The following is a 23,979-nucleotide window of genomic DNA, read 5'->3' as shown; positions in this document are numbered from 1 at the left end:
ACATCAAGTATTATGTTTGAAGTGAAATCCTATAGGCAAGATGTTTAAAGTAAATTTCTAAGATGAAACACATTAGTAACTAGGCAATTATTTAATTTAGACTCTATATTTTTTAGAGAAAGAAAGTTGATGACTTGCAACAAAACACAATAGTAAACATATACAATTTTTATCTGTCCTAATTTAAAATGATCATACGGGACAAATAAATAAACTACAATAGACAGTACACTGGTTAAACACACGATTCATTTTAAAGTAATTAGTCAAAAGGTGATTGAGGGCATTTATTTATTTTTCTCTTAAACTAGATTAAATAAAAAAGGGAAAAGAAGAAATTAAACACGAATAACAATTATAATCCTATAAGCAAGCTTTCTAACACATTTGAATAAATAAAAATTTAGGCAAGTAGCACGTACGTCCCCTCCCCCCTTTAGACGACCCCCAAGTTATATCATATATATAGAAGAGTTTACAAATTTATACAAATATTACAAACCGAAATAAATAATAAGTACAAACTCAAAATATATTAAATGATCTAGTCTCCTGGCGACTCTTCAACTTGAAGCTTCAAGTTTGGAACCTGTTAATTGATAAGAACAATACACTAAAAGTAACAACATAATAACAACCATTTACATATTTAGACTGAGACTGTAGCAACCAATCACACACACGTAAACATCCATAGGAAAAAGAGATAGAAAACCGACCTGGATGCTTCCTTTATTTATTAAAATCCATTTTGGATTCATGCATACAAGTAAATAATATTGATGCAAAATAGAAAATTAAATGTATAGAAATATACTAACCGATTAGGCCGTTTAGTAAATCAGCAATGAAGATAAACTTAATTCGAAAACGACCCGAACACAGCAAAACAGCAACACAGAGAGGAATTTTGGCTTTAACCGAAAGCACTTAATTCTTTTTAGTAGAGAGTAGTATTATTTTGCTTAGAATTAGAATCTGCGAGCAAGTTAGGACGTGAGTAAAATGTCTCCCTTAGAGGTATCCGGAAGGGTCCTAGTTATACTAGGTGAGAGGGCACTACCATAAGGAAAAGAAATAAATAATGAGTCAATTATAATAAGTTTTCCTTATTTTAAAGGAGAGCCAAAAATTAGACTTATTTTCAATTATTTTCTACCAAATATAAGCAAGTAAATAAGACAAGGGCAAGTTAGACAGTGAACACTGACCAACACATAAAAGTAAAATCTACCTTAAGTCAAAAATTCACCTAATATTAGATTACCATAAATAAACAAGTAAGAATCAGTCAAGACCAATGTTAAGGGAAAGGGGATCAATTTACAACAACAATCAACTAATATTACAATCAACAATAGAAGATTATAAGGAAAGAAGTAGTACACACTTTTACTTATTAATTTTACACTTACCATTAGGAAATATTATTTCCTTATAAAAGTAAAAGGTAGCCAATCAAAGCATGAAAATAACTCAACTTCCAAAGTAGGAATGCACGAATCTGTCTAAAGTTGAATAGGAAAAGAAAATAATTGATATGATATTTTTACCATAAATAATCACTAACAACATGGATGAAAAAAGTTAATGATAGATTATACACAATTAGCCACAAGGAAATTAAATAATTATTTTTTAAGGAAAGGGAGAATCAATTTACGGCACTAAATTTCTTGAACGGAGGGAGTAAATTAGCCCAACATTTAATTAATCCTTCTTTACCAAATATAATAAAATAAGAAATCTTTCCAACCTTAATTTAATAATGACAATAAATCAACAATCTCTCATATTACCACTTATGTAGGCACAACCAATTGCCACAATTAATTGACGAAGCCTAAATGACAGTCCGATTAGTAAAAGAAATACACAAATTGGTTTAAGAAAGGAACCATAATCAGTTTAGAGACAATTAAGGACGATCGAATATCACAATATCATCACAAGAAAAAATGAGTCAAGAAATCCAGCTCATAATCAATAAGAAACCAATGACTTTAATGCACACAATTAGCCTCCATCACAGTTCTGTCACTAGCAGATGGTGACCACATTATAAAGACAAAGATCAAGAACAATATATATACCGCGATTGAGCGGAAGGAAGCTAATTTAAGAACTAACAACTATCATATAATCAAATTCTAAATCTTAAAGAACAGTGAGCCAAACGACCTATAGGTTTCATCTTCATATTAACATGCATAAAATATTTAAGCTAAATTCGGAAAAATTACGGAAAACTCTTAGCTTATTTCCTTGTTCTCATAGCTGTTGGCCAGAGTTGCACCATCGTTGCTCGCTGAAGTCGGAGCCGTTGGAGGAGAAAATTGGAAAAGGAGAAGAGGGGAGGAGAGGGGCTCGCCGGTCGTGAGGTGCTGTTCTCGGAGCTGCTGTTTGCTGGTGTTGCTGTCCGGTGCTGCTGGCAGCTGCTGTCCAATGCTGCTGGTTGCGTTGGTGGCTGCTCGAGTGCCGGAGATGCGCTGGTGGTTGCTGCTCGGAGCAGCTGGAGCTGCTTGCTTCGCCCTCTTCGCTGCTGGCCAGAGAGAAGGAGAGAACGGAGAAGAGGCGAGGGGAGAGAGATGGAGGCCAGCGCTGCCTCTTGGAGGTGGCGATTTCGCCGGAGACGGATGGGAATGAGAGAGAGAGAGAGGCGGCTGCTAGAGAGGGAGAGGAATGAAAATTTTTAGGGGTTAGGTTCTTTTAGGTTAAAATTAGGAGATAAAGCTCGGAAGGATCCGGACCCTTGATTTCAATAAGATGTAAGGCTGAGATTTAATTTAAAGATGGACGGTTAGGATTAAAATAAAATGTTCTTGAGAGTTGAATTGGAATGGCCAAAATTGAAATAAGTATTGGCTAGAATTGAAATGAAAGGCTAGAATTGACATGGAAGAGTGGCTATAATTGCAATACAATTGAAATTGAATAGGCTAGAATTGAAAGGAAATGGAATAACATAGGCTAACATTTAAAAGATTTAAAGGGAATTTAAAGAAAATGCCATTCAATTAATAAAATACTACACATGTTGAAATATTTTTATATAATTTAAACACATCTAAGATTTTAAGTAATTATTTTGAGTTTAACTATCGATAAATATAATTTAATAAAATAATTTTGATGATAATTACAATAATTTAAAAATCGTGCATACTAAAATATGTAATTTTAAGACGAAATTGACTAAAATTTTAAACTCGAAATTTATTTTAAAATAAGTATTAAATCGAATAAGCATTCCCAAAAATGGTTAGAGGTCGGTCAAAATTGGGTGTCAACAGGGGACTTAACCTACGGGGGCACTTAGTTCTAGGACTATAAGGGTACGCTGAAACCCTAGTCCACTCGGTGCTAAGCCTACTCCCAACTGAATATGTATATGACGCATTATGACTGAAATATTGACATGCTGAATAACTCAAAATACTAACATGCAAAAAATTGAGAATGTAACAATTATATACTGATAATGTGACATTCGAAAACTGAAGCATGTATATCTGTTTAACTAACCTAACATGTGTAATTCATGAACTAAGAGAATCTACACAACTAGAGTTCTGAGTTTCATGCAAAGAACTAAGCAACGATTCTATGAAAACATGATTAGGAATACTTTAGCAGCTAAATCACAACCAATATCTAAGGTTTTAGAAGCCCTAGGTCTAAGCATGATATAGCGAATCAAGAATCTAACTGAATTCTAGGGACCTAATGGATGGAAGGAATCCACCAGAGAAATTCCATATACCTGGTGACGAATTTTACGGAGAAATCTTTTGATTTTGGGGCTGGAACTGAAGAAAACCTGTTGCGTTCTTGGAGGGGTTTGAGTCGCCTCTTTCTCCTCTTTTGTTCTAAGCTTGGTGAATTCTAGTGAATAATGGTTTAGGGTAAACTCTGACTAGAATAATGGGCTAAAACTGACCAAAACGAAGTAGTTTAGGGATAAAATAATTAGGAAAAGACCCAACTACCCCTAAACTAAAAGATCGACTAGGTGACCGATGGACTTGACCGACGGACCGTAGGTCAGCTGACGGTCCATCCTGTTAGTCATCGTTGTCTGTCAGAGGGCTAAAAACTGGGTTCTTAACCACGGACCGTGGTCCCACCTATAGTCCGTAGGTCATGCATTTAGTCAAGGGTTTTCTGGGAATTCTGGGGGAAAGTTGAGGTGGGCAACCACAGACCCCACTTACGATCCGTGGTTCGACCTACGGTCCATATGTGGCCTCCATCGGGGGCACCTGCAACTTTTGAAAATCTGAAAATTTTCCTTTCTCGAATTTGGGGTGTTAGAGTAAAGATATTTTATAGGACTTAGTTATATGGTCAAAATGATATAGTATAGGCATAGAAAGAATAGGAAAAGACACAAAAGTCTCTAACTTAAATTTTTTGAAGGGGATCTATGACTCGACCAACGGTTCGTAGAAACTTCTACGGACCGTCCTGTTCAATCGTAGAACATACTACTTGAGACCAACAATTCTGATGAGTTCCACGAATTACTTCTATGGGTTGTCAACCGTTCTACAATTCGAAGATCTTATCCATAGAACCCAATTACCCACAAATCCTCCAAGTCCAAAAAAAACTTCCACAAGCACTTCCTACGAACCGTAGGAGTTCTGTAGATTCGTAGGTCCATCCGTAGGGCATGAGGTACCCAAAATAACCAACACTGGAACTCACCCTAAAGGCACTTGCTACAAACTATAGAGGTTTATCTTGACATTTCCCAAAATCTCACTCAACTTCTACGACGTCCTTCTACGATCCTTAAAACCATCTACGAACCATAGATATGCGTCGTAAAACCTGCATCAACAACTCAAAATCTTCAACTTCTTTCCAAACTCAACTTACCAAATTTTGAAGTATTACAATGTGTTTGCTACTTCACTTCAAAAATGGTGATACAAATGGGTTGTTTTTAAGAAAAAATCTGGGTTGCCTTAGTCAAGGAAATCTAATCAAATGAAACTCTAGATGGCAGGATGGACACAGTTTTCGTTAGTTGAATAATTTAGTTTGTGAAAATTGGTTACTTTTGCGGAAAGCAAAAATTGTATAGCGTTTCACATTTCTCTCTTCACAATTACAATTGTTCTCTCTATAGTATAAAAAAGGTGTAGATATATATATATTTTTAAATTTTTTCGGTTGCTATTGTTATTAAGTTGTACTAGTATACGTGCCCGCGCGTTGCGCGGATTATATCATAATTTTGATAAATTGTATAAATAACTAATTGAAATGCTTCTCCGAATAAATAACTACCTCACACTATCTCTATATAAAAACAATACAATATATAAACTTAGTTCATTTACTAAATTTTTTAACAATAATTATAATTATAAAATTATTTACTTTATTTATTTACAAATTAATAAAAATCACAAATATCCTCACATAATCCATATTATCCTTTTGTGTGCATTTTTTTAAAAATCCTTTTATATGCATTTGTTTACTATTAATTTGAATCTTTTAATTTAGTGTATTACCTATTAATAGGAGGATATTAAATCATATTAACTTTAAAATTTTCATCTACTATATTGTTTCTCAATAAATAAATAATAAATAATAATAGGATTATTGAATTCATATTCCTTCATCCTTTGTATAACAATTTTAACAAAGAGCTAGGGAGAACATTTATTGGTAACAATCAATCCAAAACATGATTTATGTGTCTAAATATAAATAATGACATTAAAACACTGTCACAATTTAAAATTTTAATCCACTTTCAACCCTAAATATCTAAAATAGAAATGTTTTGCACAAATCAAATGAATATTTTTAAAATATGTTATACGTTATTCGTAAATTAATATTTTATGATTCAGTAAATTCTATAGGAATTGTTTTTATTAATATATTAATTTTTTGCCTATAAATATGATAAGAATACAAATATTATTATCCAAATAAATCCATAACTTAATAAAGCGATAGAACAATCTTGTTGAGTAGTTATCTAGAACTCAAACTCATTAAATTAAACCCACTTTTAAAATTGTATTCAATTATCTTGCAATACCTTCAAATTCAAAATAACTAATAATTGGTAAATTGTAAAAACGGTTTATAAATTTAAAAATAATGAAGAATAGTTATAAAGTTGAATATACTAATATGAATTTGTATAGATGGAATTATAAGATTCAATTTATAAGTATAATGGCTAATGCTTCTTCTATTGTTTGATTCCAGATTGTTGTCCTCAAAGTTTATTGATTGTCCAGAAATAAATTTATCTGAAAGTAAATTTTTAATCTCATTATAAAAGTTATTTGTTTGACTAAGCAACCTACAATCAGAAAAAGGAAATTAGCGTCCAATATATATGTAAAATCATTTCATGACAATCATAAATTCCAATAAAATAATTTACCATGCATAAAAACTTTTCTAATAAATAACACAAATTATTGATAGATTATAATCAAATCAAATCATATTAAAGTCTGATTGGTAAGCAAATTGAGCACATATATATTTATTTAAGTGTTGCCTCCATGAATAATGTATAACCAATGAACGAACATGATTGAAGATTGAACAAAAAAAAAAACTTGATTGAAGGATTGAAGAATAGGTGCAAAAGAATTTAGAGAATAAAATAGATTGAAATCTGGCTTTATCTAAAATAAAGTTAGTTGTTAATTCAAATTTTAAAAGATGAATCATAACTTCCCATTCAAATTCAAAATTCAAAAATTTAATAATATTTAGTTGAATACATTTTTTCCCTATTTAGTTGGATGCGTTTTTATTTTCTGTCTAGAATTAAAATTAATGCATTTTTTAAACAACTTTTGTAACCGTAGATTTTAACTTCCCATTCAAATCCAAAATTCAAAAATTTAATAATATTTAGTTGAATACATTTTTTCCCTATTTAGTTGGATGCCTTTTTATTTTATTTCTAAAATTAAGATTAATGCATTTTTGAAACAACAACTGTTGTAACCGTAGATTTTTTTATTTTTTTTATTATTATTATTGTAGAAAGCAGTTATTTCTAATTTTTTTTTAAAATACGTTTGAAAAGTTTATAGATTGTTTAAACATTTTTAAATTTAAATTGAAAATAACTAACTAATACAAAACTAAATTATTTTTAAAACTAAAATTCACAAATTTTATGGTGATGACATGTGTCACTTTTTCCCTCTCCTATTATATATAGATAGATTATTATTATTATTATTATTATAGAAAACAAATATTTCTAATTTAAAAAAAAAGATTATATAGAAAATAATAGATTAAAATTCGGCTTTATCTAAAATAGAGTTAGTTTTTAATTCAAATTTTAAAAGATGAATCGTAACTTCCCATTCAAATCCAAAATTCAAAAATTTAATAATATTTAGTTGAATACATTTTTTCCCTATTTAGTTGGATGCCTTTTTATTTTATTTCTAAAATTAAGATTAATGCATTTTTTAAACAACAACTGTTGTAACCGTAGATTTTTTTATTTTTTTTATTATTATTATTGTAGAAAGCAGTTATTTCTAATTTTTTTTTAAAATACGTTTGAAAAGTTTATAGATTGTTTAAACATTTTTAAATTTAAATTGAAAATAACTAACTAATACAAAACTAAATTATTTTTAAAACTAAAATTCACAAATTTTATGGTGATGACATGTGTCACTTTTTCCCTCTCCTATTATATATAGATAGATTATTATTATTATTATTATAGAAAACAAATATTTCTAATTTAAAAAAAAAAGATTATATAGAAAATAATAGATTAAAATTCGGCTTTATCTAAAATAGAGTTAGTTTTTAATTCAAATTTTAAAAGATGAATCGTAACTTCCCATTCAAATCCAAAATTCAAAAATTTAATAATATTTAGTTGAATACATTTTTTCCCTATTTAGTTGGATGCCTTTTTATTTTATTTCTAAAATTAAGATTAATGCATTTTTTAAACAACAACTGTTGTAACCGTAGATTTTTATTTTATTTTTTATTATTATTATTGTAGAAAGCAGTTATTTTTTATTTTTTTTTAAATACGTTTGAAAAGTTTATAGATTGTTTAAACATTTTTAAATTTAAATTGAAAATAACTAACTAATACAAAACTAAATTATTTTAAAAACTAAAATTCACAAATTTTATGGTGATGACATGTGTCACTTTTTTCCTCTCCTATTATATATAGATAGATATGTGTTAACCCTCCCTAGCACCAAAATCATCTCGCTATTTAGAGGTCTATAAAATATTTTTTGTCCACACAATTTTTACTAGTGTGCAATTTTCTATCTTTTTTATTTTAAAGAAAAACTACCTAAATACACAACTTATTTTACCATATTTTCTAAAATTTCCTATTATTTGAAAAATTTATAAAAATCCTTACTCTCTCTTATTTTCGAATACATCACATTACACGATGTATCGGCCGGATACATCACTTTACGGGATTTATTGGGACATATGCGATGTATCGGGATGTCGAGTGATGTATCGTTACATTGAGTGATATATTCGAAACCGAGACACAATGTATTAGGACGTTGAACGATATATCTGAAATGAGAACGCGATGTATGAAGACGTTTTGGGATGTATCCGAATTCCACCAAATTTAAGAAATATTTGCAATTTAAAAAAAGTAGGAATAAGAGGCAATAACTTTTAAAAGGATGATATCTCATTTAGCCCATTCAAAAAATAAATACACACTTTATTCAAATTATTTTTGTGTTGAGAATAACCCATTATGATGGACTTCATTTTCTTTCTGCTGTATGTACTATTTTTGTTAAGATTAAGAAAGTTGTGAAGCAGCTCTACTACAATAGGGGCTACTCGGACACTCTCTTACTCTGTGGAATAAAACCAGGCCGAACGAGTAACCTGAACCGTTGTATCCATATCTTTGCCGGCGATACAGATGCTGCCGACCGCTCGATCACTGTCTCTTGTCCTGTTCCTGGCCGCCTTCATCATCGTTCCGCCTGCGCTTGCTTCCGAGTCCGATCACAAGGTAACAATGTTTCACATATTCTTCATATTAATGGGGAAACCTAATTCTCCTTCATTCTTTGTTTTTCATGGTTCACATTTGTTGAAATTCGATCACTTTCTTCATGTATTGTTCAGATCTATGAGGATATTGATTACTTGTGCGTCATGTTATAATTTCTGAGCCATTATAGTTTTGAGTAGGTATCAATTGGATATATAAATCTTCTATATTCATTCAAAATTCAATTTCATCAAAACTTCTCTTTTAGGCGTTAGATTGTTAGATGTTACTATACAGTTTATCCCGACATGCAGATTTTCTTAAATACCTCCAAGCGAAGTCTTAATGGGAACTGTGAATGAAAGTAAATACCTTTTTCTTCTAAAGCAAGATAATGTGTTAGCTGTACATCTTAACTAACTTACTTCACTCATCTTGGAATTACATTATGCTGATTCTTCACAAGAAATTTATCTTTGTAAGCATTACATCTGTCTGACTGTAACCGACTGCAACCTAGTAGTGAAGTAAAGTTTCTAATAAGTGTTCTGAATGATTGCGTGTGCATGCAGTAGCTTAGGCAGGATTTTGTGCAAACAGTGTCGATCTATTGTCAAAATGCAATTTGTATACATGTTTGGATTTGAAGCAATGGGGTTTTAGCAGTTAACTTCTTAACCGGAGTTGATGTTTACTTTGTTTTATTTTCCAAGTTGTATAGGACTACTGTATATGCATATTTGGGAAATATTATTTACGTCCTGGTTACAGGTGTCTCCTCCACTGTGTGATGGATAGGGGGATTTGACGATGATCGATAATTATCAGTTGCTAAAATTTGTGGAAAACCACTGAAATGAAGAAAATGTGAGATTGTTTTACAAAATCTAATGCGTCCTAAACGGTCCGCGACAACTTTTCAGCCTCTATGACTTTACTGGTTATTCTGGATAAGGGACACTGTCAACTCCATTTTGATCTTATCATGTTATTTTTGCCTTCTAAGTAAGTACTTATGATAAAGGCACGTTGAATGTTAGTAAAGTTTAAGCAATGCCACTAAATTTGCATGGTTAGAGGAGGTACAACTTATTAGAAGGAAAACAACACTATCCTAAAAGTTGAAACCTTCTAGTCGGATTAGTTTGCTTCATACAGTTGGTTGTAGAGGTGCTCAAAGTTTATTTATTTATTTTTTGAGAACCTTGATGTTTGGGCCAGCTTGGTTAAAATCTGGGAGCATTCTATACACTTTGTGTTTTCTTCAGGTAATTTTCTTATTATCCCCCTCTTGAAGATCTTTCAATTTCTCAAAGTACTTCCTAAACCCATTTCTAGTATTCAAAAGAGTGTCTTTTTCCCGTAAATATAAAAATGATAGAAGGATTGTATACATGCAAACTTAGCAATATTTTATAATTTTTTTATAGCAATGGTGTTCAGGCAGCTTGCACGCACCTTGACTATTCCACTGGGTGCCTACTACCTCTGTAGAAAAGGTACTACGTAATCTGACACTAAGACAGACTAAGGCAGATGGGAAAATGTCACCTTGCATTTTTCGTCTCTGCTGCGATTTAAACCTGGTCGCCCATGGTTTTCACCTTCTTCCTGGATTGCTAGGCCAAACCCTTGGGTGCAAAGAACATGATAATCGGTAAAGAAAAGTTCTTTTTGCAGACATACAAAAGCTGCAAACAATTCTCGAAATAACGTACAGAAGGAAAAAAGTTAGCATGAAAAGGGCTGCTCGCTGGCAATGGTATTTCACATAAAGTCATTTTTTTTGCTAAATGGCAATATTGCTGGATAGCAGCATATTGTGGAGGTGCATTTTTCTCATGATAATTACCACACCACTGTCCCATTCTTCACTGGGTGATTATATTTTAATGACCATACCTGCTAATTTGAACATATGCCCTTTATTCTACAGTGTAATAGAGTGTTTTTGGGAATTTGTGACATATACAGTTGTTAACCTTTTCACCGGTCCGGCAGATGGATTAAGTGTATTATAATAAAAATTATTGGATCATTTCAGTTGCTTTTCCTCTGTATAGCTGGAAAAACATCTCTACTGGAGAGTGACTAGCTTAACACTAATGAGGCTGACTCAGTCTCACATGCACTCTCCTTAGCTCTTAATATTTTAATTCATATTCTCTCTGAAGAAGGTATATGATTTTTTTCTTCATCAAAAAGAAGGTATATGATCTATTGTTCAGAAGGCATAATGGTTCTTTTCACACTTCATTCTATTGATCTATTCTATTGCTTGTTTCTGTCAATTGGACTATTGTAGTATGATGCGTTTAAAACTTTGTGATTTCTGTTCTCCCTTTAGTTTGACTATCTTTGCACGGGTGTTTGTAAGATGCTAATCCTATATTGTTTTTTTAGCTTATGTTTTTCTGCAATACAGGTTTGCCTACTTCCTTGCTCCATGGTTTGTTCTTTTCTGCTAATACTGGGAGAAGATACATCTCTTAGAAAGTTACCTTCTCAAAAAAAAGAAGAAAATAAATCTCTTAGAATATAGAAAATATATGTTCTGGAAACTTTGCTAAGTATTAATGAATGCACCAGTAAAGTGAACAAATCAGTACACCTACTTATATTTTCTTGACCAACTATTTTTCATATGAAAAGCAAATTTTTTTTTTTTTTTTCAGTTTCAAAAAACAATTGCTTTTCTCTGACCACTATGCTTTCTTCAACAGTATCAAGCAGATGATCCGGTTACCCTCTGGGTAAATAAAGTTGGGCCATATAATAACCCACAGGAAACATACAACTATTACAGCCTTCCATTCTGTCATGCATCTGGTAATACTCACAAATGGGGTGGCCTTGGTGAAGTTTTAGGTGGAAATGAGCTTATCGATAGTCAGATTGACCTAAGGTTTCAAAGTATGTGAATCTCTTTTGATTTGAAATACTACCTTTCTTTTTCTTGTTTAATTTGAGTTGCATGGCTGGACTAAGGGTCTATCGACTATCAGAAATAACCTCTCTACCTTTACAAAGTAGTGAAGGTAGGGTTAAGGTCTACATACACACCACCCTCCCCAAATCCCACTTGTGGGATTACGCCGGGTATGTTGTTATTGAGTTGACATGGACTATTCTAATTTGATAGAAAATGTGGACAAGGGTAGCATTTGTGAGCTTGAGCTTGATGAGACGAAGGTTAAGCAATTCAAGGATGCTATTGAAAACAATTACTGGTTTGAATTCTTCATTGGTACGTTACAAATTTTGTTCTTTTTGATATATTTTAACATTATATAGCTAATGGTAATATTGAGTTTTGTCTGCACCATAGCGCAAAACTTCCACTAAAATTTTGGAATGAGATGGCATATAAAACATATTGCACAATCAAAGTTGTCAAAGATTGGAATTTTTTCAAGTTAGTAATCCTATTATTCCAACATTGATCATAAGTATTTTGTTAATTTATTTTGGTAGAAGTCCGTGAAATATTCCAATAAGTACATCTTTTATTCTGTCATATGTTACATTGTGCACTAAGTATTGTTGCTGATCTACATTTATAATAATCTATGGATGGTTTTCATGGAAATGAAATAAAGAAAGATCATAGATGGTTTTACAGATAGGTGATTGGTGTAACGTATATCCTGCTAAAATTTTGTTATGAATTACCAAATTAGAATGTTAATTATCTCCTAAAGCTTTTTGATGGGTACTGGAAAGTTAATTTAGCTTTGTTTGTCTAGAATTGAGATTGATTTTAAAATCGTTTTGGGATTTTTAAGCAAGATAGCAGTCACAAATTTTGTTGTAGACTGCAAACAAATATAAGTTACTTTGTCAAAGAGGTAGGTGTTGCTTGAAAATGGTACAACATAATGCATAAAATCTTAGAATACCTAGGATCTATGTAATTATGGTTTTAGCTTGTAACTTTTTGGAGGTAGCCAGCATACCCTTAATGCTGAAGAATACAACTTTAACTTTATCAAAAAAAAAATCTTAGCATACTGTCCTATTCAACATAGACACTAGGCTATAGCATGGTCTCAAAATGCTTACATTGGACCAAAAATGCATTACAAAATATGAACATTGCTCAGTTTCCCAAGAGCTTTGCATTCTATCCCAAGGTCACACAGTTTGATGATCAAGGGTTTACTCAAAGGGCAAGATTTAATCCATGAATTTCTATGTTTGTATGATATGTTTCTCTATAAAAAGGACAATGCATGAAGTAATGTAGGCGTACTTCATTTCATGATATAAAGGTATTCTTGAGATGCACTTATGCTTGAAGCTTGGTGAGTGACAGGTTAAGCAATAGTTGGCACATCAGTACAGGTACCAAGGTACTAAGGCGACCACATGGCTTCTGTATAGGAGAGGACTTCACCAATTAGTAAATATTGATTGAAAAATAACATCTTAATTGCTTGGTAACGTTATTGATGAACCTGTTAGTGACTGGAAGTAGGAAATTAGAAATTATAATACTATAAGATTGGTCATTAAATCTAGATTAGTAATTAAAAACTGCAACTTGGAAAAATTAAAAATGATTTTCAAAAACATGGGTTTTTCTACAGATTTTAATTAAAATTGCAGCTTTTCAATTTCTTTGTTCAATTGTGTTCCTATAGTTATTGCTGTGGAGAGAATGTGATAATGTTTTTAATTTTTGATGGAACCTTTGCTCTCCAACTGAGGAGATATGTTTCTTTTGTTTATGAAGTGACATTGGTGAGACTTCAGCTGTTTGTGGTTTTAACGTCTTAAGAGATGGATTTCTTTAGCAACATCTTCTGGCATATTATAAAGTCTCCTTCCTTCTTCCCTTTTTTATTTGCAACATCCCTGTTGAATTCATGTTGACTTTGCTTTTCTTCAGTTGTGCCTCACTGTTTTATTGTTCTGTTGACTGTCTTATAGAAGGGTTATTTATTTTACCTTCTAATTTTCCATTTTGCTTGTTTTGACTATTATCTTCTTTTGCCTCCGGCCGAATGCCTTTTTCCAGATGACCTGCCTTTATGGGGTATGTGCTCTCTAAGCTTTCTCTCCTTCTCTTGCAAATTTCCTTTTCTTACTTGATGTATGGGTAAGTGGTTCTACTTTGTGCTTTATTTTGGTGTTTTAGGTTTTGTTGGTGAGCTACATACTGACAGAAACAGTGATAACAAGCATGTGCTTTACACACATAAGAATATTAATATTAAATACAACAAGGACCAGGTTAGTGTCTTTGTTTATTTCACCTATGTGGCCTGTCTGCATACTGATGTGCTTGGTTTCTTTCTTGCAGATCATTCATGTTAATCTCTCTCAGGAGAGCCCAAAGCCTTTGGAAGCTGGGAGAACCTTGGACATGACATATTCTGTCAAATGGGAACCTACCAATATCAGTTTTGCTCATCGTTTTGATGTATACTTGGACTACCCATTTTTTGAGCATCAGGTGGGTTTTAGTTTGAGGCATTATTTCTTTAAGCAAACTTACTATACCTTTTTTGTTTTGTATCACTAGATCTAGATCAATGTAAAGTTGTAAAATCCTCACGTGTTCAATGTGGCATAGAAAAATTCATTATTGTGCTTGAGTTTCGTATTGGTTATAATTGTAATATTCACTCTGCAGATCCATTGGTTCTCCATATTTAATTCCTTCATGATGGTCATCTTCCTTACTGGTTTGGTGTCTATGATTTTGATGCGGACACTGAGGAATGATTATGCCAAGTATGCTCGGGAAGATGATGATCTCGAAACCCTGGTAAAGACTTGATGCTGAAGAACCTCGTGTTTAACTAAGGCTTGAATAGGCTTTCTGTCCTAAAACGTTAATGTTATTGTCTCAGGAAAGAGATGTTAGTGAAGAGTCTGGTTGGAAACTTGTTCATGGGGATGTGTTTCGGCCTCCTCATTATCTAGCGCTAATTTCAGCTCTTGTTGGTACTGGGGCACAACTTGCACTGCTTGTTCTCCTTGTCATTCTGTTGGCAATTGTGGGGACATTATATGTTGGGTATGCCGGAGCACTTGACATTATTTTTTAAAAAATTCTAACAGCATGTATACATTTCCGAATTCAAATACATCAACCCATGTGCCTAGCACATGCTAACTATTTGCCTTAGCCGAAATTGCATCTGCCCAACACTTTAGAATATTTCAGCCTGCTTCCAACACTTAGTTTTATTCCTTCAATTCTGCCAACTCGTGCCAACACTTGAATCAACTTTGTCTTGCCATCGTCAAGTCCCACATCCTTGGCTTGTCAAGCCAACACACTGCCTTTCCTTGCCGATGCCACTGCTCACACATACGCCCCAAAGGTGGCCATACGCCTGTGTTTGCCTTTGCACGTCCTAGCTGCCTTGCCAACACTCGAGCATCTTGAACACTTTGCTGCACACCAAGACTTCGCCGCACAACTGCACTATTTAACCCACACACATGCCAAGCCCAATGCCCAATGCCCAAATCCTTGCCATGCCAGTCCGACGTTGCTTAGTTAGACTAGGGGTCTAACACTATCCAACCTATTGATGATTCCTGTTGGGACAGGAAATAATGACATCATACATGTTGGAAGTGCATCAAGCACATAATTAATCAGAGTCAGTCTTATCCCTAGTGAAAGGTACTGAGACTGCCACCTTGCTATCCTCTTCTCACACTTCTCAATCACCCCATTCCAGATTTCCATAGACTTGGATTTTGCCCCTAAAGACATAGCCAAGTATGTGGTTGGGAGGACACCGACTTCACCTCCAAGACTGTTGTTATGCTTTTCTAGAACCATTTATTTTGACTAACTCCATGTATATGCTATGTTGACAGAATTATCAGCTTAAACTGCATTGTTTTTCTTTTTTTTGGGTGGGGGAAGGGGAGGAAAGCTTAAATGTCATGTGCATATTATTTTTTTGCAGGAGAGGAGCTATTGTCACAACTTTCATAGTGTGCTATGCTTTGACATCATTCATTTCGGGCTATGTTAGTGGTGCAATGTACTCACGGAATGGTGGTATGTGCTCTTACTTATCTATATCTATGCATACAAGCCACTACTTTTGCCAAACGTCTTCTTTATGGCTTGCCATTTTTGGTTCATCTGACTATCTTAGTCAGATGAACAGAATATTTTGCGTTCATGTTTGTTAGTGTATACTGTAGACATTTCTGGTACCAACATTATCTGGGTGCATAGCTTTTATTCCCTTGTATTATCAGGTTTACTCTGTGTGTATATATGGATATACACACAGAGAGTATATAAAGTATTTCATTTGGTTTACTATGTATATATTTGCTTAAAGCATGTTACTCTGTCTGAATGTCTACATAAAAGTGTCATGGTGTTTGGTTCCTGGTTGCAGGGAAAAGCTGGATCAAATCAATGATTCTAACAGCGTCACTTTTCCCATTTTTGTGCTTTGGGATTGGCTTTATTCTGAACACAATTGCAATATTTTATGGGTCTCTAGCAGCCATTCCCTTTGGTACGATGGTAGTTGTGTTTGTCATCTGGGCCTTCATTTCCTTCCCCCTGGCTCTTCTTGGTACTGTTTTTGGGAGAAACTGGAGTGGCGCTCCAAACAATCCATGCCGTGTCAAGACCATACCTCGGCCTATTCCTGAGAAGAAGTGGTATCTGACACCATCTGTAGTTTCCTTGATGGGAGGATTGCTACCATTTGGAAGCATATTTATTGAGATGTATTTTGTCTTCACCTCCTTCTGGAATTACAAGGTAAAGTCTAACCTTCTGCGAGGGTTGTAAACACTGAGTTATTTGGTATAACAAACTGAAGGGGAAGAGTTGACAGAAATAGATACAAAGAACTTGAATACAATCCTTCAATTGATTAGGAATTGTTTCTAATGAATATGAATGTGAAACGATTCATGGATTTGAAATACAATGAGGGGTCCTCTCCCCTTTGATCAGACTGTTTGCTTGTTCGTTTCAGCTAGTTCGTAGTGTTTCATCTGCCACCCCACCGATAAGGAGTAATTGGGTAATTGAAAGGGGAATCCGTTAAATATTGAGAACCTTCTTAATGGTGGGGGTAATTTTAGCCACATAGTATAATGGAGGATAGATGTGACCATTATATTAAAGTAGAGGGGTAAAATTGTCCCTTTATTAAAATGTCCTGGAGAATAACCGGAAAAGATTACATAGGATGATGACAAGTTCATTGCTTCTGGACAGGCAGATAATACATTCCTTTAGGTGTATTCAGTTTATTTATTGTACCTACAGATTTATTTTTTTTTTCTTTTTTTGTGCTTTTGCACATTTTGTTTGTCTAACTCTTCATCAGATGCTCCTATTTCATTACATTCCTTCCCTCCCCGTGTATGGAGGGCAAAGAAAAGGGGGAGAGGATCATCCTTTTTTCATCCTTGGCTAGTATGGGAAGAGGACAGACAAGCTAAGGGATTTCAACCTACTCCTTTTATAGCATGATATGTTGTAATTTGCATTTGCTAACTTTTTAAATTGAAGAAGAATATATGAAGTAATAATGCCTTTTATTAGGTAGTGGCGTTATGCAATTTTTCTATGAAGCTGCTGGGCTTTTGCAAAATTTGAAGTCATTGCTAATCTCTTATATTGTGTTCTTTTGCAGGTATACTATGTGTATGGATTTATGCTTCTGGTGTTTCTGATCCTCATTATTGTTACCGTCTGCGTGACTATTGTGGGAACATATTTCCTACTAAATGCTGAAAATTATCATTGGCAGTGGACTTCGTTTTCCTCAGCTGCCTCTACCGCTGTCTATGTATACCTGTACTCAGTATATTATTATTATGTGAAGACTAAGATGTCAGGGTTCTTCCAGACCAGCTTCTACTTTGGCTACACACTGATGTTTTGTCTTGGCTTAGGGATTCTCTGCGGTGAGTATATCAGCTCCAGTTTTAAAGACCATTCATGCGATATTGTGTTTGACTAGGATCTGCTTTTCATTTTTAGGAATTTACGTCAACTGTTATATCTGTCTCATTGCTCTGGACAAGGATACATCTGTTATTAAGTTTCTTTCTTTATGTTGCTTGTGAGGAACTACTGCGGCCTTTTATTTTGTTTTATGCTGTTCTAATCAACTACACCATAATGTCATCTATGCTCAGGAGCTGTTGGATTTTTGGGCTCTAATCTATTTGTGAGGAGGATTTATAGAAACATCAAATGTGACTGATTTTCTTTGGAAGGAGAGAGTTCAATGTCCTTATTTTCTCGGTCACTGGCTATGAGGTCAAGAAGAGTATCAAGTATCTTCGTGGGGTTATTCAGTCAACTGATGGTAGGCGCCTCTGCCAGGAATCATCGGAGCCTGAAAGTTTTCCTTTTTTCGTTTGGGCTGTAAGAGATTTTTTCTTTTCTTTTGTACTTACAATTAGAAAGATTAGATAGCTTGAGGTATTCAAGGCTAGCTTTTCAGATTGTCATTTAGCAATTTTGGACGCTCTAAAGTAGTAATCTTTCATTTTTATAAATTATTTTACTGCAAATGAATGAGACTCAGGTTAGTTTTTCCGGTTGGTGAGCAAGTTAGAACCATGATTTGGATGGATAATTATACATTGTGCAGGAACTCAGATTTCTATCTTCCATCTCTAATTGATTATCAGATGCTCAAAAAGGTTTTTACTTTTCAGAAGTCCCTGTATACTGGTCATCTGCAATACACTCCCCCTTTATTTTTTGTTTGCTCTCGTAGGCTTCACTATGGCGGCGGGGATGCACCATTGCTGTTGACCTAGAGTTGTCATTAGACTTTGGTGCGACTCTACATTCGGTTGGTTCCATTGGTTTCACAATAGTTTAACTCAGCATATTTATTACGCGACACAATGACGAATTCACCTTCTATAATCAAGTGTTGAAACAAGCATGAATAATGCAATATGATGTAAGGAATACAAATCAATTTACATTTCCACCATTTAAATAAATAAAGTTTCGTAGGTTTCAAAACATAATTTATATTGATGCGTGAATTGGGAGTACTATATTAAGTTATCAACAATCGAGATTGAAATAACTACGCAAGAAAACATTATCACAAACCGCAGTCGACAACTATCCATCCTTCCCTCTTGCCTGTAGCGCAATCAATATGGGCTAGAATCGTTGGGTCGGTTTGGTCTAACTCGTAATTTGATAGGGCTGGACTAAGGTTTTTGAAGCTCATTTAAGAAAAGAGTATTTTTAAGCTCGGTTTGAATAAGTCTGTTGATTTGTGGAGCTTGAGAAATATGGGTTGAACCAACTCGTGGGCCAAATAAAAATTAATTAAAAAATAAAAAATAAAATACAGTATAAAAAATACACAAGAGTCCAAACTCAAAATCTATTTAAAGTTTTAAATATTAGTATTAATAGTCAAATACAAATTATGTTTATAAAATATGTATTACATAAAATAAAAATTCCCTAAAATTTCTAGGAAATCTTTATGTAGGCTCTAGCCTATGAAATATTGTCATATTTTTGTGTTTTATTATAATCATTGAAAAACAATTAAGTTAATATTTCTTTTTAGCTATTTATACTTTTACTAGAAATCAAACTTAATAAATATCATAAAGATAATTTTATTTGTGGATTTGACTAATAGATAGTAATACTAACACCATGTAATATTGTCTTGTCGATATTTATGATAATATTTTTAAATTATAATTTGATTCAAAAAATTATAAAAAAAAAGAGCAACTTTCACATATAGCAAACATAAAAATCATATTTGTATGTTATAGCTATAGTTTGCATAATTGCGCTCCATAACAAATTTTATGTTTGATATGGAGCTTTTGATTTGTATAATTCGCTAGATACATCCAATTTTATAAAAATTGTTCAGTTTTGTATAAAATTCATTTATACATTGTAATTTGTATAATAAGATATGTATTTGTATAATATAAGTGTATAGGACGAAAATATATGTATTTGTATTTATATATACACTTTTCTCTCGCTTTATACAAACACAAACACATTTTATACCGAAATGTATAAAATGGCTAATTGTATACCGAATAAGATGGCAAAAAAAATGGAATGTTTGCTGCGAATTACAAATAAAAAGAAACTATGGCTATAACATTTAATTTGAATTAATAGTTTGCTATTTCATACAATTTTCATATACTTTAAAAAAAAAGTGGGTTGACCCCGCATAGCCAATAGTCAAATGTACTTGTGGCTTGGGCTAACCATTTTCTGACCCACAAAAAAATGGAACAGCCCGGCCTAGACTGTCAAATTTCAAAGTCTATATGGATTAACCCAATTGGGTGAGCCAACCCATATTTACAGCTCTACTTGTCTGATGCAGTAATTCTAATCTTGAATTACTTAAAAAAAATCTTGTTAAATGTAGCTCATGCATCTCATCTACACTTGGAAGACTTCAATTGATAAACTCTGTCAAAACTACTAAAAGTGAAGAAATTATCGATGGGAAAATTAATAGACATTCAGTATTAAAAAAATATCCAAAAAATTGATGAATCAACGACTTTAGATAATATTTATTTTTGGAGGAAAAAATCTACGGACACTATCGCTTAATACCGAGAGAAATCGTTGGCAATGGAAACTTGGAAATATCACAATTTTATCTTACTCCATACAAAAAAAAATATCGACGAACCCCATTGATCATGTTAAGAAGAAAAATATTAGATTTAAATAAGTTGATCGCATACATCAGTTTTCTTTAATTAATATTTTTTTTGGATTATAATTTATTTATTAAAATATTTTAAATTTATAGCATCGATTTTCTAGGTGTAAATATTAATTCATTGATGACAAGTCGATTTTTCGGCAGTTTGTTCATAATTGTGTAATTTTTATTTAAAAACCCGACAAAATTCATCAGTTAGACATTGATTTGCTGGTTAAAAATGGATAAGTAGTGGTTAGTTTGTAGCAACACCAAACAAAAGAAGATGATAACATTCAACTAAATCCAACGGTAACTCCATTAACATTCGCTAAGGTAACAACTAAACATATTAAAAAATAATCACTACAAAAGATTTTGTTATGATTTTCGTTGCAAAATTTGTGTGAGTTTAGACCCTGTACTCTTCACTTGTTTGGGTTCCCAACAACTTTTTTGAGCTAAGAGATCATGCTAGGGAGAGTCAAGCGCTAGAGAGCTATGTACTTGGCTAATACTATGAAGTTTCGATGATTAACAAACATAACTAACACATCAAAAATCAGATATTAAACATGCCTTAAATAAGGAATGGTAGTGTTTATGACAAAGAACTATAGAAGAGCGAGTTCCAGTTTATCACGTTTAGTTATCATGTTATTATGCATATTTCTCATACTCAGTAAAGTTCACACCACATACTTTCAACCTTGATTGTTTGATAATATAGGTTCTGACGTTCAATAGCTAGTCCTCGGTTAGTACTATCTCTGATAAACTAACAATAATGTTTGGTGAGTCCTCATCTCTCCGAGGACAGTCCCTTATGTTCGTTTAGTCATTTACTTTCAGTTTTCAGTCTTTAGATTTAGCTAGGGGTTTGTCCTAGCAACTCATATCAATAGAGGTTTTTTTATTAGACTTCCACTTATATATACTCAGATATTTTGTCTATTGAGTTGTTAGACAATTTCAATTAGCTTCTACATTTGGCTTTCTTCTATCATTGATTTATTCTAATCTTAGTGTCATGCCATGTCATGAGGTTAGTTTGGGGTCACTTATGGATTGCTGAGTGGTAGATTTGAACTCATTTGAGGTCTATTTAGCTCAATAATTAGTGTTCTCAATGCCTAATTTTGTCCTATTCTGATGAAATATTGATGATTTGTAGCTGCGAAAGCAAATGGACAAGGCAAGGATTGATGTTTGAAAGAATGGCCAAAAATGTAAAAAGAAGTGCAAACTATACGTTGTTGATCTCCAAATGAGAAAAATGGATCGCTTTATGAGCCTGACCTCACCCAAAATGACAGTGCATAACACTTGTGTCTATCGAAACAAGTTGGTGAACTTTAACACAGAAGGCGATACGCCGAATGAGAAAGGCAACCTTGCCAATCGTCGCTGAAAATGACAGTGCAAGGAGAAAATTGAATGCTCGAAAGGTGAACCAATGTGGTACTTGGTGATTCATCGAATGTGAAAGGCTGACTCAAACGGGTTCACCGACTGAGGTTCATCTAGAACATGAAAAGGCGAGATGAAGCACAAGAGGTGATTCATTGAACGAGCTCGGTGAGCCTGACTAATGTCACCGAATGAGACGTTAATTGGGTTTGGGACCAAATTTTGGAAAATTATAAATATCCCAAAAGAGAGAGAAATTAGAGAGTTCTAAATTTTAGAGAGTGAGAAATATTTGAGTTTTGAGAGAGAAAATTTGACCTTTGTGAAGAACACTTTCTTGCTTTTGGTTTTTTTTTTTAACTTTGCTCTTGAATTTGATAAATTGAAGTTGAATCCAAAGTGAGTTTACTTGTAATTGCTTAATTTCAGGTTACCCATGAATCATGGAAGGTATATTTCTTTGCTTTTTGTGATGGCTGGCTAAAACCACAAGATCTAGGGGAGTAGTTATGGGGTTGGATGTTGATTTGATGTAGTGGATATTGTGTTTTGCTGTTGTTCATACATGAATTTGGGCTATTATCATGGGGTTAATTTATAGGTTAAGGTTTCAAACTTAATTCCTACTTCTGATTCACGGTTGATGCTCAAAAGAGATTGATTGGAGTGGTTAATTAGTCTAATACTAACAATTTAGGTTTGATGTCTGTAACTTGCTTGAAAATAGAGGTTATGGGTCAAATATATTTGCCCTATTTCTTCATCAAACAAAGAGAATAGAGTAAGATATTGGGTTGTTTAGATTGACATTTAGATGAGATCGAAAAGAGATTCTATGCATAGATGCTTAGAGATGGAAAGATGATTTACGTCATTGAAGATGAGCTAGCATATTTATGAATGTTCATCAATATAGAGCAGCACAATTACCCCTATGTGACATTGATTTGTAATCCCCTCACCCTAGATTGCTTGTTAACTCTTAAATTCTATGACATACTAGTTTAATCGTGATAATTGATAACCAAAGATTTTTATTAAATTGGTGAAATCATCCATCCACTTGTAATTACTATTACAAATGAGCAAATTTACGATCCAATTTCTTGATAGGAATTATTTACGATATACCATTCCATGTGGAATTCAACCACGACTCTTTATTGGATTTTAATTAACTATGACCATTGTCCCTTTTAATTAGTTTTAAGGCGGACATTTGAGCGTTATCAAAAATGGCGCCACTGCCTGGGAGTGGTGGTTGAGAATTCTAATTGAGAAATTAGATTTTCATTTTGTTTAGTTGTAGTAGATTGTTGTTTTGTGTTGTTGTTGGCTGATTTGCAGGTCTAATACAGTGAATGACCATGGTAGTGACAATGATAGTCACTATGGTAAAAACGACAATATGGGTGATTTGAATGATATGCATATGAATATTGTTCAAACCACGGGAGCCATCCGGATACCTCTTATAGCTGGGAGAGATGTGTTTTACATAACCGGAACAATGCTACAATTGCTCCAATTGAAAGGAAATTTGGGGGTCTAGTTCATGAGGATACCCATGAAAACCTTAGGAATTTCATAGAGGTATGTGGATCATTTGTGTTCAAGAATATCTCTCAAAAGTTTGTAAGGTTAAGGTTATTCCCGTTCTCTTTAACGGGTGAAGCTACACGATGGTTGGATGAATTGCCAAATGCTTCTATCACTTTGTGGGAAGAGTTGAATGATGCCTTCTTGGAGAGAGATCCTTTCCACCCTCGAAGGCGGTTAAACTTCGAACCCAGATCCAAAATTTCAAACGTATTGGAGGTGAACCTTTACATGAGACTTGGT

The 23,979-nt window shown here is 33.3% G+C and overlaps 1 protein-coding gene across 1 annotated transcript; it reads left to right on the top strand.

Moving 5' to 3' along the window:
* The first annotated feature begins 8,759 nt into the window (after window positions 1-8,759).
* Window positions 8,760-18,587, top strand: LOC102600734 (transmembrane 9 superfamily member 1). The gene is made up of 12 exons (XM_006339858.2): window positions 8,760-9,049; window positions 11,755-11,944; window positions 12,174-12,278; window positions 14,052-14,069; window positions 14,172-14,266; window positions 14,337-14,489; window positions 14,670-14,804; window positions 14,890-15,056; window positions 15,967-16,061; window positions 16,414-16,787; window positions 17,674-17,947; window positions 18,182-18,587. Exons 1-12 carry the CDS (start codon window positions 8,957-8,959, stop codon window positions 18,247-18,249), a joined length of 1,767 nt encoding a protein of 588 aa, XP_006339920.1. The 5' UTR covers window positions 8,760-8,956; the 3' UTR covers window positions 18,250-18,587.
* The last annotated feature ends 5,392 nt before the right edge of the window (window positions 18,588-23,979 follow it).

This window comes from Solanum tuberosum, unplaced genomic scaffold (genome assembly GCF_000226075.1).
Source record: "Solanum tuberosum cultivar DM 1-3 516 R44 unplaced genomic scaffold, SolTub_3.0 scf00012, whole genome shotgun sequence".
NCBI classification, from domain to species: Eukaryota; Viridiplantae; Streptophyta; class Magnoliopsida; order Solanales; family Solanaceae; genus Solanum; species Solanum tuberosum.
The sequence above is the reverse complement of the archived record's forward strand: the minus strand, read 5'-3'. Positions and strand labels throughout refer to the sequence as shown.